The sequence below is a fragment of the Erpetoichthys calabaricus genome (genome assembly GCF_900747795.2).
Source record: "Erpetoichthys calabaricus chromosome 1 unlocalized genomic scaffold, fErpCal1.3 SUPER_1_unloc_10, whole genome shotgun sequence".
Classification (NCBI taxonomy): domain Eukaryota; kingdom Metazoa; phylum Chordata; class Cladistia; order Polypteriformes; family Polypteridae; genus Erpetoichthys; species Erpetoichthys calabaricus.
Window position 1 is genome coordinate 295,367 of NW_026261575.1, and position 13,159 is coordinate 308,525.

Here is a 13,159-nt window from a genome sequence, read left to right on the forward strand (position 1 = left end):
TGCTGGAACTCGGGGCACGAATATGCTGTCCAGGGGGCTCCTCCTAGCGGCCTGGGGGTGAGGGCCAGACTGGGAAGCCAGCAATCCTCCACAATAGAAAAGAAAAATACATGCCTGAGCCTTTCTTTATTAATCAAATAACTGTAAAACTCATAGTTATAACTTCACTAAAGATCTAATGTCTCTGATGAACCATGGGATTTTGTGCACCGCTTCTTTTTCTTTCGGTTGCTCCCATTAAGGGTCGTCACAGTGGATCATCTCCTTCCATATCTTTCTGTCTTCTGTATCTTGTTCTGTCACACCCATCATCTGCATGTCCTCTCTCACCACATCCATAAACCTTCTCTTAGGCCTTCCTCTTTTTCTCTTGCCTGGCAGCTCTATCCTTAGCATCCTTCTCCCAATATACCCAGCATCTCTCCTCTACACATGTCCAAACCAACGCAATCTTGCCTGTCTGACTTTGTCTCCCAACCTCCCAACTTGAGCTGACCTTCTAATGTCCTCATTTCTATTCCTGTCCATCCTTGTCACCCCAATGCAAATCTTAGCATCTTTAACTCTGCCACCTCCAGGTCCGTCTCCTGCTTTCTGAGGTCTGCGGTAGGAGTGACGGATGCATTCAATGTGGAGGTGTGATTACATCAGGGATCAGCTCTGAGCTCTTTCTTATTTGCAATGGTGATGGACAGGTTGACAGACGAGATTAGACAAGAGTCCCCGTGGACTATGTTGTTTGCTGATGACATTGCAATCTGTAGCGATAGTAGGGAGCACGTTGAGGAGATCCTGGAGAGGTGGAGATATGCTGAAAAGAGGAGAGGAATGAAGATCAGTAGAAACAAGACAGAATACATGTGTGTGAATGAGTGGGAGGTCATTATGGAATGGTGAGGATGCAGGGAGTAGAGTTGGCGAAGGTAGAGGAGTTTAAATACTTGGAATCAACAGTACAGAGTAATGGGGATTGTGGAAGAGAGGTGAAAAAGAGAGTGCAGGTAGGGTGGAGTGGGTGGGTGGAGAAGAGTGTCAGGAGTGATTTGTGTCAGAAAGGTATCAGCAAGAGTGAAAGGGAAGGTCTACAGGATGGTAGTGAGACCAGCTATGTTATATGGGTTGGAGACGGTGGCATTGACCAGAAAGCAGGAGACAAAGCTGAGGTGGCAGAGTTAAAGATGCTAAGATTTGCATTGGGTGTGACGAGGATGGACAGGATTAGAAATGAGGACATTAGAGGGTCAGCTCAAGTTGGATAGTTGGGAGACAAAGTCAGAGAGGCGAGATTGCGTTGGTTTGGACCTGTGCAGAGGAGAGATGCTGGGTATATTGGGAGAAGGATGCTAAGGATAGAGCTGCCAGGGAAGAAGAAAAGAGGAAGGCCTAAGAGAAGGTGTATGAATGTGGTGAGAGAGGACATGCAGGTGATGGGTGTAACAGAACAAGATGCACAGGACAGAAAGATATGGAAGAAGATGATCTGTCTGTGGCAACCCCTAATGGGAGCAGATGAAAGAAGAAGTATGCAAATATATGATGTGGCTTACTGTCTAATAATTTTGATCACCCAGGGCGGGAGTTCACACTTATTCCAATCAATTAGCACAGTTATCCAAACAAGGTGGAGTGGTCATAGGGAACATAACTGATGTAATGAGTCCTTGGCAATGTCAATATCACTGTGCATGTAGATGTACTGGCTTTATCATCGTTGACATTTCTATACGGGGTCTTCTCTAAAAGGTCTGCGGGTCATGTTGGCCACCCTTGCTGCCTCAGTTGCTCTTTCTTTTTCAAGCCATCACCAAGCCATTAATGATAGTTGCTCATGGCTTGTTCCTGGTCCATGGTAACTGCATCCTAATATGGCTTCATGTGTTTGGTAATTCAGTCTGCAAACGTTTGGATTGTTGAAGTGTTAACTCCATTAGCATGCTTTTGTAAAGTGGGTTGCAAAAGGCATATACTGTTAAACACAGAATATTCTCTTGTAGTGCTATTTTACTTTAAATATTGGTCATTTCAAACTTTAACTCTTATTTTTATTTCTGTAGACTTTCAAGGGAATGACAACTTGTCCTCTCTTCAGGGTCGTCCACAAATTAAACAACCTGATAAGAATAGGAAGAAACTGGCATCTGCAAGAAAGAACTTGGTAACGGCCTCTCAGCACCCTAGATTTCAGCCCATTGTGAAGCTAACAAGGATCGATGCCATCAAATCTCAAGGAGTGTACAATCTAAATCCAATCCGCCAACAGTGTGTGAGAACATTTAAATACAAATTGAATTCTAAAGATAAAGGAGGGATTCATGGGAGTAAGAAACCATATCACTGTCCTGAATGTGGGAAACAATTCTCAGATAGTCACATGCCTAAGAAACGCAGGGAAGATAATACAGGGAAGGAGCCATACCACCGTTCTGAATGTGTTAAGAACTCTTCAAAACACAGCCATACCACAACTCCCATTGTAGAGAAACCATATTTGTCTAAACGTGGCAAACGATTCTCACAAGTGAGCCACCTTCAGACAGACATGATTGGTTACAGAGGACAGGGTTTATATCGTTGTCCAGCATGTGGTAAACATTTCTTTGACAAGAGCCGTCTTTGCAGACACAAAAGAATTCACACTGGAGTGAAACGATATTGTTGTTCTGAATGTGGCAAACGGTTCTCAAAATCAAGCAATCTTCAGACACACATGAGAGTGCACACAGGAGAACAGCCATTTTCCTGTTCTGAATGTGGCAAACAGTTCTCACAAGCAGGCCATCTTCAGACACACATGAGAATGCACACAGGAGAACAGCCATTTTCCTGTTCTGAATGTGGCAAACGGTTCTCACAAACAGGCCATCTTCAGCAACACATGAGATTGCACACAGGAGAACAGCCATTTTCCTGTTTTGAATGTGGCAAACGATTTTCAAGTAGCAGTAATCATCTGAGGCATTTAAGAGGTCACACTGGTGAGAAGCCCTATTGCTGTCCTGAATGTGGCAAAAGATTTTCCAACACAAGCAATCTTCTGCGTCATGCAGAAGTCCACGATAAAGACCATCCTTAGGCCTGTTCTGAATGTGGCAAGAAATTCTCACAAAGAGGCAGTCTTCATATACATATAAGAACACACATTTGATAGAGGCCATAGTCGTTTCCTGATTGTGACAAGCTATTCACCAATAACAGCAGCCTTCATAGACATAACAGAATTCATTCTGGATTAAGGCCATATTGTTGCTCTGAATGTGGCAAGCGATTCATACAACCCTGCAGTCTTCAGCGACACGTAAGAACTCACACAGGAGAAAAGCCATACTGTTGCTCTAAATGTGGAAAAACATTCATACAGAAAACACATGAAAAGTCATGCTAAAAAGGCAAAGTCCAAAGAGACTGTAAATAACAAAAAGAAAAATCTGAAATAATTTAGTCAGGTGTGGAAAGAAAATTGGAATTGCTCTGCTAGTTGGTTACACAGAATGCATTTGACTAAAATTGGCAGACTCATTTAGGCAACGCTGCTTATTAATTTACTGTAAGTGGCTTTTGCACTAATGACTATTGCACATTGTACACAGGTCTACTTTACAAGTTCTAATGTTATTTATCTTATGTTATACTTCTATACTTTTTTATATTTTTTTGTACTACGAAGTTGAGAGAGAAACAGTATTTTGATTCTCCTGTATGTTCTGCACATATAGTGAATTGACAATAAAAGGCTATTTGATTTGATTTCTGTATTTCTATTATCTTTTCTCCAGAGTCCATATTGGTGTTCACACGACTCTCTGGTGTGGCTGCTGATCTTTCTATCTGAAGAGTTAGTCCAGCTGGGGTTCGATCAGCCCAGTAACGTCTAGCGGTCCCTCACAACGGGAGTGTATGAATATACCGAGGCATGTTTAGCATACAGCTGATGACGTGTTCATCTAATATTTGAATAAGGCCATATATGGACATCCTGTATTAAGTTACGCTGAGAGATACCTGATACTTCAAGTCCGGAGTGACCTTGAGGGGCTGCATACTTGAATGAACTCATCCTACTTACAGCAGTCAGACAAAAATAAATATAACTGAAAAAGATAATAGCAAAAAAAAAGGTTCTCCGCTACGGCCGTCCCTACCCACTGTGACAACTTCATTTCTATTCTTGCAAATGCTTCCCCTCTTTAAAGGCAACTCAGCTTGCACCCTATTAGATTTTAGTGGCCCAACATCATTTTTGTTGAAACGCTTTAACTTGTTTTTTTTTTTTGTAAAAATATATTTTAAAAAAATAAGTTCAAAAAGGGTTAGTCAGGAATTGACCTTTGCACCCCTAAAGTATCAGGTCCATCTCCCATACCAGTGAGCCACCAAAGCCAAACTTACCAATCAGATTGCTCAGAGGGACCACACACTCACAGATAGACAGACAGACAGTAGCTTTTTATTATCTTAGCTATTAGCTAAAGAAGCGACCTTGATGGATTTAATTATCTGTTCTCGTTTGGTAAATGTCTTCTGTTCCTGTACCTCAATCTGATGTTCCTCAGGTACCACACTCTGTGGTTTGCTGCCCTCCTCTTCATGTAGTGGAATCTCTGGGCACAAGACACTCTCGTTCACGTCAGGCCCTGGTACCACAGCCTGTTTGTGGTCGTCTGCTTCATGCAGGGGGTGCCTGGACATCACGCACTGTTATGTGTTTCACATCTGGTTCTGGTCTTAATGGAGACCATGAAGATGTTGATGATGTGCCAACTTCTGGATTACGGAGGAGCACAGCAGCCCACTCACCTTTTTGCAGTAAGACTCTGTCCTTCATGCCATAGGGGCAGCCACTCCAAGTGATCATCCTAGTGAAGTACACCACCCGTCTTCATAAAGTGGTGACATCAGAGGACTGATGTTCACGTTGTCACACAGGAACTCAGCATGTCTCCCAGCTCCTTACCTTAGGGACGTGATGTCGTCCTCTGCTGTGAGTGACATGAGAAGTGTCATTTCTTGCTTTCCTTTCTTTGACTACTGGACCCCAGTTATCTCTGACTGCTCCATTTTAATGGAGTCACCGTTCTGTAACATAATGTCAGTCCTCTCCCTCTCTTCACTGGTGTGTTTTAGGCAGGCAGGTCATTCTGTCAAACCTGAGCTCCACCACATCACCACTGCAGTATCTTCATCAGCTCTTCTTCCTCAGTTCACAGCTGAGCTGAGACCTCACAAAGCTGCCGCACAGCCTGTCCTTTAAGTGCCAGGACCAGATGGAGTGCCGACTCTCCCAGGACCATTGCTTTAGTCGTGTCACCACCTCAAACGTCACCTGATGAGCCTCCCATGCTGAACTACCGTCGTGCTGTGGAAGCTCAGTCTGCACCTCAACACTAATAGGGAGGACATCAAAACCTTCATTAGAAATTGGACAATTTATCTGTAATGCTGACAGAATGACATAAACGAAAATGTGAAGGGTCACAATAAAAGATACTTCAGGAAGTTTAAAAATGAAGTTCAAACATAACAGGAATGAGGGTGACAACTGGGAGACATTTTTATGTTTACAAGAAAAACTTAAAGAACCAAAAGTTACCCTGAGAGCCACAATTGTTCTTTACAGCTCCTCACTTGAGTACGTGTGGCACAGTAAATGTGACGAGTTGATGTCCACCTCATTTATCAGCCGAGTGCCCTGCGATTCTAAACTGAGCAGCTGCAGGTTCAATTCAGGCAGTTCATGGTGGGCACGGGCAGCAGGCGGGCACATCATTAGCTTAACGTTTAGATTGGCACTGCCACATTTGTACAGAGGACGAGGTGACAGACGACGTGAGGGGGCTCAGTGTAAGAGCAGACAGTGATGGACTCGGACACACCAACACACACACACACACACTGATGTTCTTGTCTAAGCTAACACTACGGCCACTGGGTTTTAATGAATTAACTTGGCGACTCCACACCGTGGCGTGTACGTTACACACAAAGACAAGTGTGGTGAACATCAGAATGACAACACGATCTTCATCCTCGCTATTCTTTTGTTCTACTCTTTGGAAATATTTTCACTTTTTTTTTACTTCTGGTGAACTACGTTTTAGTTTTCATTTTGGTTTGCAAAAAAACACTTGTGGAACACTGAGATGGTAGAAGGTTCAAGAACATAAGTCAGGTTGAGTTAGAACTGGTTAAAGGGCGTAAGGCCTGAACACTACGGGCAGTTTGGCCTCACAGCACTATGTCCCATCAAATTCAGAGCTAGAGAGGAGCTCAGTGTCTCTTACGCCATCCATCCTACCCAGAGACCACACTGTGGAGCAGTCTGCACACCCACATAATATCAAAAGGGGATACAAGTAGCAAAAAAGAGGAGGTTTTGCTTACAAATAAAGGCTAAATATGAGAAAGGGGAGACACAGAGACCCCAAGGAGGTAGAAACACTTAACTACTCCACAGTAGTAGCTCTAGTTAGCTATGGGGCTGCTGGCCCACTTACCCACACACAGCCCTCTCTCCTTCTCCACCAGCTGAGCTCCCATCCAGTCTAATCCTTGCTTTCCAGCTTATCCTGGGTCTTCTCAGATGGACCTTTAAAGCTCCAGAGTAGGTGTAGAAAGTCTGGTGCCACCCATAATTAGTCACATCTCACACACCTACCAGCCCAGAACTCCTCAATAAAACACACTCTTCATCAGTTTGTGAGAAACGTAGCCCACCTCAACTCCAAAATGGTCATGGCATACGGCTTTCTAAATGGAGAGTACCCACAATGGACAGCATGGTGGCACAGTGGTAGCGCTGCTGCCTCACAGTAAGAAGATCTGGGTTTGCTTCCCGTGTCCTCCCTGCGTGGAGTTTGCATGTTCTCCTCGTGTCTGCATGGGTTTCCTCCCAAAGTCCAGAGACATGCAGGTTAGGTGCATTGGTGATCCTAAATTGTCCCTAGTGTGTGCTTGGTGTGTGTGTGCCCTGTGGTTAGCTAGCGCGCTGCCCTGGTTTAGTTTCCTGCCTTGTGCCCTGTGCTGGCTGGGATTGGCTCCAGCAGAACCCTGTCACCCAGTGTTAGGATATAGTGGGCTGGATGATGGATGGAGTATCCACAATGCACCGGGGCCAAGAACAATGAAGTCCAGCAGCCGCTTTGCTTTGTGATGTCCCCAGCTTGGACCTTACTGGAGTAAAATCTTCACTTATGTATCCACCGTGTGCTCACAGTGATCTGTTATATAGTGCCTTTCATGTCTGTGTTGGACCTTCTTAACACACATATCACATCATACTATTACATGTGTGTTATACACAAAGACAAGTGTGGTGAACATCAGCCTGACAACACCAGTCTCATTCTTCATATTGTCTACTTCTACTCTTCACACATTTTATTTAACTTTTATTTCAGTTCCGGTCCACTAAATTATAATTTGAACAAGTTTGGTTTTAGTTTCACTTGGTGAAAAGAACACTGGTGGAGATGGTGGAAGGTTCAAGAACAGAAGTCATGCTGAGCTCAGATAGGTCCAAGAGCACAAGGCCTGACCATTACATGATAGTCAGCCTGACACCACGATGTCCTGCTGGTCAAAGAGGAGCAGCAGGGAAGGACAAGACCAGCAGAAATTCTAAACTGTGCAGAAACTTAACGTCTCCATCTGTCCATCTGGAGACCCCACTCTGGAGCAGCCTACACAATCACAAAATGTCAAAAGGGGTCACAAGTAGCAAAAAAGATAGTTATGGTGAGACACAGAGACCTCAAGAAGGTAATAAGCGCCTTGAGTGTGGGAAAGGCGCTATATAAATAAAATGTATTATTATTGAAATCCTGAACGCCTTGTCCTGCAGTCTATTGCATGTCAGTCATGGGTTAGCTGATCTGCTTACACACACTCTCTCTCTCTCACACACACACACACAGAGCACTCCCATCTTCTCAACTCCCAGCTCACCTTTGATCTGCTCAGGTGGTCCTTTTAAGCTCAGGAGGATATGTAGAAGCTGTGGTGCCCTCTAGTGGCCTGATATGAGCCTTCCTTCCTTAGTGAAACACACAAATCCTCAATAAAACACACTTGTCCTCCTTTTGTGAGTATTTTGTACATTTTATTAATCCCTGAGAGGAAACTGTCTTTTGGTGTGACCTTTGGAGTAACGTGGCCTGTCTCAGCTCCCAGTAGACATGGCTTACATGTTTCTAAACAGACACCACCCAGAATGCACCAGGGCCAAGACTAATGAAGTCAATCAGCTGCTTTGCTGTATCATGTCTGCTACTTGGACCTTAATGAAGGAAACACTCCCCTGTTTATCCACCTGGAATTCACAGTAATCTATTATACAGCGCCTGTCTTATTGAGCTGTTGCTTATATAGTGCCTTTCATGTCTGTCTCTTCTTAACACACATGTCATAACTATCATGATCACTGCTTGTGTGACATGTGCACTGAGACTTTTCAGGTCAGGCAGTCAGACTCACTGATCAGGGTGCTGGAGAGTGGAGATCAGCACTGGCCAGAAGAAGGTCAACATAAGGGGACTACAAACATACAGAGAGATAAGAAAGACATGAGATAAAGTAAGAAAATATGAAAGGCAGTATGGAGCAGGATAGATAGATGGATGAAGAGATGGCAAAGGTGCTATATAACAGATATGAAAGGCGCTATATAAAAGTGAGAGGGGTCAATGTCTACCCCTGTTAACTAGTGGCTCACCCATATAGCACCTTTCACGTCTATCTCTAATCGCGGTGCTGGAGAGTGGTGACATGTTGTATGTTGACTGGCATATGGAAATATGAACTTCACTGGACATGTGACAGTAAAGGGCCAATCCAGCTCTCGTGTAAGCTTTATAGTCAAACAACAAAATTTACTCCAGAAGGACTGCGTCTAGAGAGACACTGGTCGTCGTGCACTGGTTTTAATGGTTTGTTTGTGTCTCTGTTAAATGTCTTGGGTATCAGCTGGTGTTTTATTTCAAGTCATCCAGTCCATCACACTACTTGGTCACATATTCAACGTTCCTGTGGTCTACAGAGTAAAGAAAAACTTTCTAAAATTTGTATGAAATCAGTCCTCAAGTTTCCGTCAGTGTGCCCATGTTCTCGTTTAAGAGTTTCTCGTACAGTAATGGCTGGGGTCTCCTGCACAAATTCCAAAGTGCCACACAGTCAGGTAAGATCATCCATGATGAACAGCCCCTCAGAGGTGACCCCCACAAGCCGATGACGCTTCTGTCCATTTCCTTAGGTCAGGTTTAAGACGCCGAGGTTGACATCACTTCTCCTGCACATCTAAGCAGGTAATGTGGTGTAGTGGTTAAGGCTTTCAGCTTCAAAACCTGAGGCTGTGGGTTCAAATGCTGATCCTGACACGGGTGACCCTGAGCAAGTCACTTCACCTGGCTGGGCTTAAATTAAGAAGAAAAAATACAAAAGAAATGCAACAATTGTATTTGGAAAAAGTCACCAGTAAAATTAAAATAAATAAATAAATTTAAACTGCATGGTTAGGGCGAAACCCTCAGGACAAACAGAAACGGCGAGGGCGGACATGGACTTCATCTTTCGTACTTCAGTAAGGAGAAAATGTTCTTTCCGTCACCCTTTTTAAAAACTACATTGTAAGGTTTTAATGACACAGCACCCCGACACAACGAAATGAAAACAGCGATAAATTAAGACTGCAAGTGTGGGTGAAGGAGCGTCTGCACATGGTATGAAAATTACTGACTGGCATAACGACATCAGGTATGGAGCATGTGTGAAATCAAGACGCGAAGCGGCGCGCGCATGTAAGTGAAGAGATCGGAAACAACAAATGCGCCTGCCATCAGATAGACGGGGCAGCAAAAAAGTCTCTCGTTACAAAATTTATGTGAATGAGCAGGACGTCCCACTTGGAGAAGTGCAAGTACACACCTGTCCTGTCCTGTGCCCTCTTCTCGACTGCCCAGCAGGACACCCGCATTTCTATTTGTCCGCCGGTGCTCACATATCCAGACGAATGGATTTAAACAGCGGAGCGGCTCGAATCGGCGCTTCTCTCCACTCTCTGACTCACGCAGGCGCGCGCACACGCCCACTCTGTGCAGCTTCGCAGGATGGCCCCGCCCCTTCAGGCAGTGTCTCGCTCTCTGGCTCCGCCCCTTCGGGCAACGGGTGTCAATTCAATTCAGTTCACTTCACAGTCTGTGCGTGTTTAATAAAGTGGAAAGAGTCCTAATGGTAACAAGAATGAAATCTAATGCAATTATGTAACACCGTTATCCTCAAAATGGTGTTCGTTATGAGCAAACTGTCACTAACACAGAAGTCCAACGGCAAAGGCATCCCTTGTGGTCAGATTGAGTAGTCCACTCCTCCCAACCACACCTTTCCTTCCAGGTTTCACCCATCATGGCCCACGTTAACGTTGAATAATCACATTACAGTCCCCAGAGGGAGCACCTTCCAGCACTCCACCCAACTTCTCTATGAAGGTCGAATAGTCAGCACATAAAGATAGACATGAGTCACAGCCCCCGACTCAAAATTGTAGGAACGTTCAGTGGCTAAAAATCCAAAGTACAAGTGCTGAGCCGGGGGCTGAAAGTAAACCCACATCTGCCCAATGCCTTTCTCCCTGGAACACTCCAGAATGGAATGGAGTCCAGCACTTCTGGAGGAGTTTGGGTCTAGAGCCCATGTGTGCATTGAGGGGATGGTACCTCTTACCTCCTGCAGTAGCTTGGGTTCCTTCCCCAGCACAAGAGGTCACATTCCATGTCCTTAGAGTCAGTTTTAGTAGCAGGGGGTCAGTCCATCAAGGTACCTGCCTTCAACGCACCAAACACTTAGAACTCCTCCTGTAGGTGGTGGGTCAACTAAAGGATGCCCCCAGCTTGCTCCTTCAGACTATACCAGGCCAGGTCCCATAGGTAATTACCAGGAGTTTGCCTACGAGCTCACCTCCCAGGACTGGCTTCAAATGTAACCCGTTGTGGCAGAACAGGTCCAATCAGGTACAAAAGGAATCCTAAGCCCCATAAACTTATATTCTTCTATCCTACACCAAGACCTGAGCCACACATTAAGCCTTCTAATCTCCTCAACCTTACTTGGACTGATGGGTGGCACAGGTACAACTTCAGAGAAGACCACCTTGTCAGTTACTCTCCTCAGCTTTGCACCAAACTCTGTAGGATTGCATAATTGTTAGCCTGTCCTGATGTATGACAATTGTACCAACATGGACAATGACTACTGGATCTACTCCCCACTCTGGCTAAGAACCAATAGGTGGGGTGCCTGGTTTTTTTGATTTTGGGAGTTCAGAGGCCTTCAGGAATAATGAGGGACATTTCTACACAAACTCACCAGGACAGAAAGAAAATACCGAATGATATACTTGAGATGAGAACATAAAAGAAGAGCAGTTGCTCTAATTCAGGGGTCCTCAATCACGGTCCTGGTGGGCCGCAGTGGCTACGGGTTTTCATTCCAGCCAGTGTTCTAATTAGAATTCAGTCCTTGCTGATAATGAAAGTTGGTGTTTAACTCTATGCCTTGTTAGTGCCTTTATTCATCAAAGACACATTTTAGTTCCTTTGTAGATCAGAGGTCCTCAGTTACAGTCCTGGAGGTCTGCTATGGCTGCAGCTTTTCACTTTAACCGATTTCTTAATTAGAACCCTTTTATTTACTACTAAAGCAATATGTTTTTTGGGATTCATTTTAGTTCTCTCGCCTGCTACCATTCAGAACCCTTAATTAACTATTTTAGATTTTAGCAGCTGCATTTAAGTTTTAATTGTTGCCTGTTTTCTTAATCAGACATTACTTAATAATGAGATGCAGATAACCACTAAACCAGCAGTTCTCCAGCTAATGTGCTTACCATGACGTATCTGTGATAAAAAAATGTTTAGAAATGAATAAGAGGGGAATTGGAAGGACCATTAAGTTTAAATCTATTCTGTCCACAAAACACACAGATAATGTTCTCACAGAACGAAACTCTACAGTGCAATTAAAGTTGCTCTTGGAAGAATGCAAGCATTAACAAGCTAAATAGTTCAATACCAGGTTTCATTATCAGCATGGGCTGCTTTCCAATTAGGAAACGAGTTAGAATAAAAGCCTGCAGCCACTGCGGCCCTCCAGGACTGTGATTGAGGACCCCTGCTCTAATTCTAAATGGAAGAACTCATAAAGCACTGATCTCATATAAAACATAATCTGAAGGAACTACAGTATGTATGCAACATTACAGGGAACACCAGTGACAACGCTAATAACTCAGAGAGATTTACTCCCCAACAGAAGATGAAGATAAGAAAGAAATTGAAGCATTTTATGAAGACCTTGATTTGCTTACAAAAGGATGAAACACCATCAAGGATTCCTAATGATAAAGGGGGATTTTAATGCAAAGGTGGGAACACTTAAGACAAGGAAAAGTAATATGGCCATATGGACTTGGTGAGAGAAATCAAAATGGAGAAAGACTTATAGAATTTGCCAGGAACCCTACTTTTACAGTCACAAACACATGGCGCCAACAATAAGAAAACTCCAGATACACCAGGAATTCACCAGATGGTAAAACCAGAACTCAGAGAGACTCCACTGTAGTAAACAATTACCTTTGAAACAGTAAGGCAAGACCAGGAGATGATTGTGGACCTGACGACAACCCAGTAGTTGGATCAGTTAGAATAAAACTAAAGAAAATCAAGAAAAAGAAGACAATGAGATTGTAAGAGCCAATCTTAGAATGTTTAACAGACAATGCAAAAATTCAGAGTGTGCTCAATGTGAACTGAATGTAAGGTTCTTATAGAAAATCAGATCATTAGTAATGGGACCGTTACATAAAAACTGTGTGCCATATTTATTACAGTAATACAGCTTCTCTCAGGGATTAATTTATGCACAATAGTTTAGCTTGCTTACTTTTCTGGACAGGAGTGAACTTCACTCTTCAGTCCTAATGTCTGCGTGTTTTCATGGAGTGATTTCTGCACGGATATTGTTTTGTTATTCTCTTAGCCTCGCTGCCAGGGCTTGGCAGAGCGTTTGCATTGTCCATAATAGCGATTCCTTCTGTAATTCAAATGGAGAGATTGTAATTGGTGATGCATCTAGAATGATCTGGACTTTTATTTTTTGATAAGTCCTGTTC

General features: G+C 43.7%; 2 protein-coding genes across 2 annotated transcripts in view; both read left to right on the plus strand.

Annotated features, from left to right (window-relative positions):
- The window catches only part of LOC127526327 (gastrula zinc finger protein XlCGF7.1-like), a gene marked incomplete at its 3' end in the record, with an annotated part of 246,987 nt that overhangs the window by 63,663 nt on the left and 170,165 nt on the right, over positions 1-13,159 (plus strand). The window lies entirely within an intron of this gene.
- LOC127526330 (gastrula zinc finger protein XlCGF49.1-like) overlaps positions 1,969-13,159 on the plus strand; it is a 50,602-nt gene continuing 39,411 nt past the window's right edge. Inside the window, exon 1 of the mRNA XM_051921623.1 lies at positions 1,969-3,587. Within this exon, the coding sequence (XP_051777583.1) occupies positions 2,372-3,073 (702 nt within the window). The 5' untranslated portion in view covers positions 1,969-2,371 and the 3' untranslated portion in view covers positions 3,074-3,587. The remainder of the gene's footprint in view (positions 3,588-13,159) is intronic.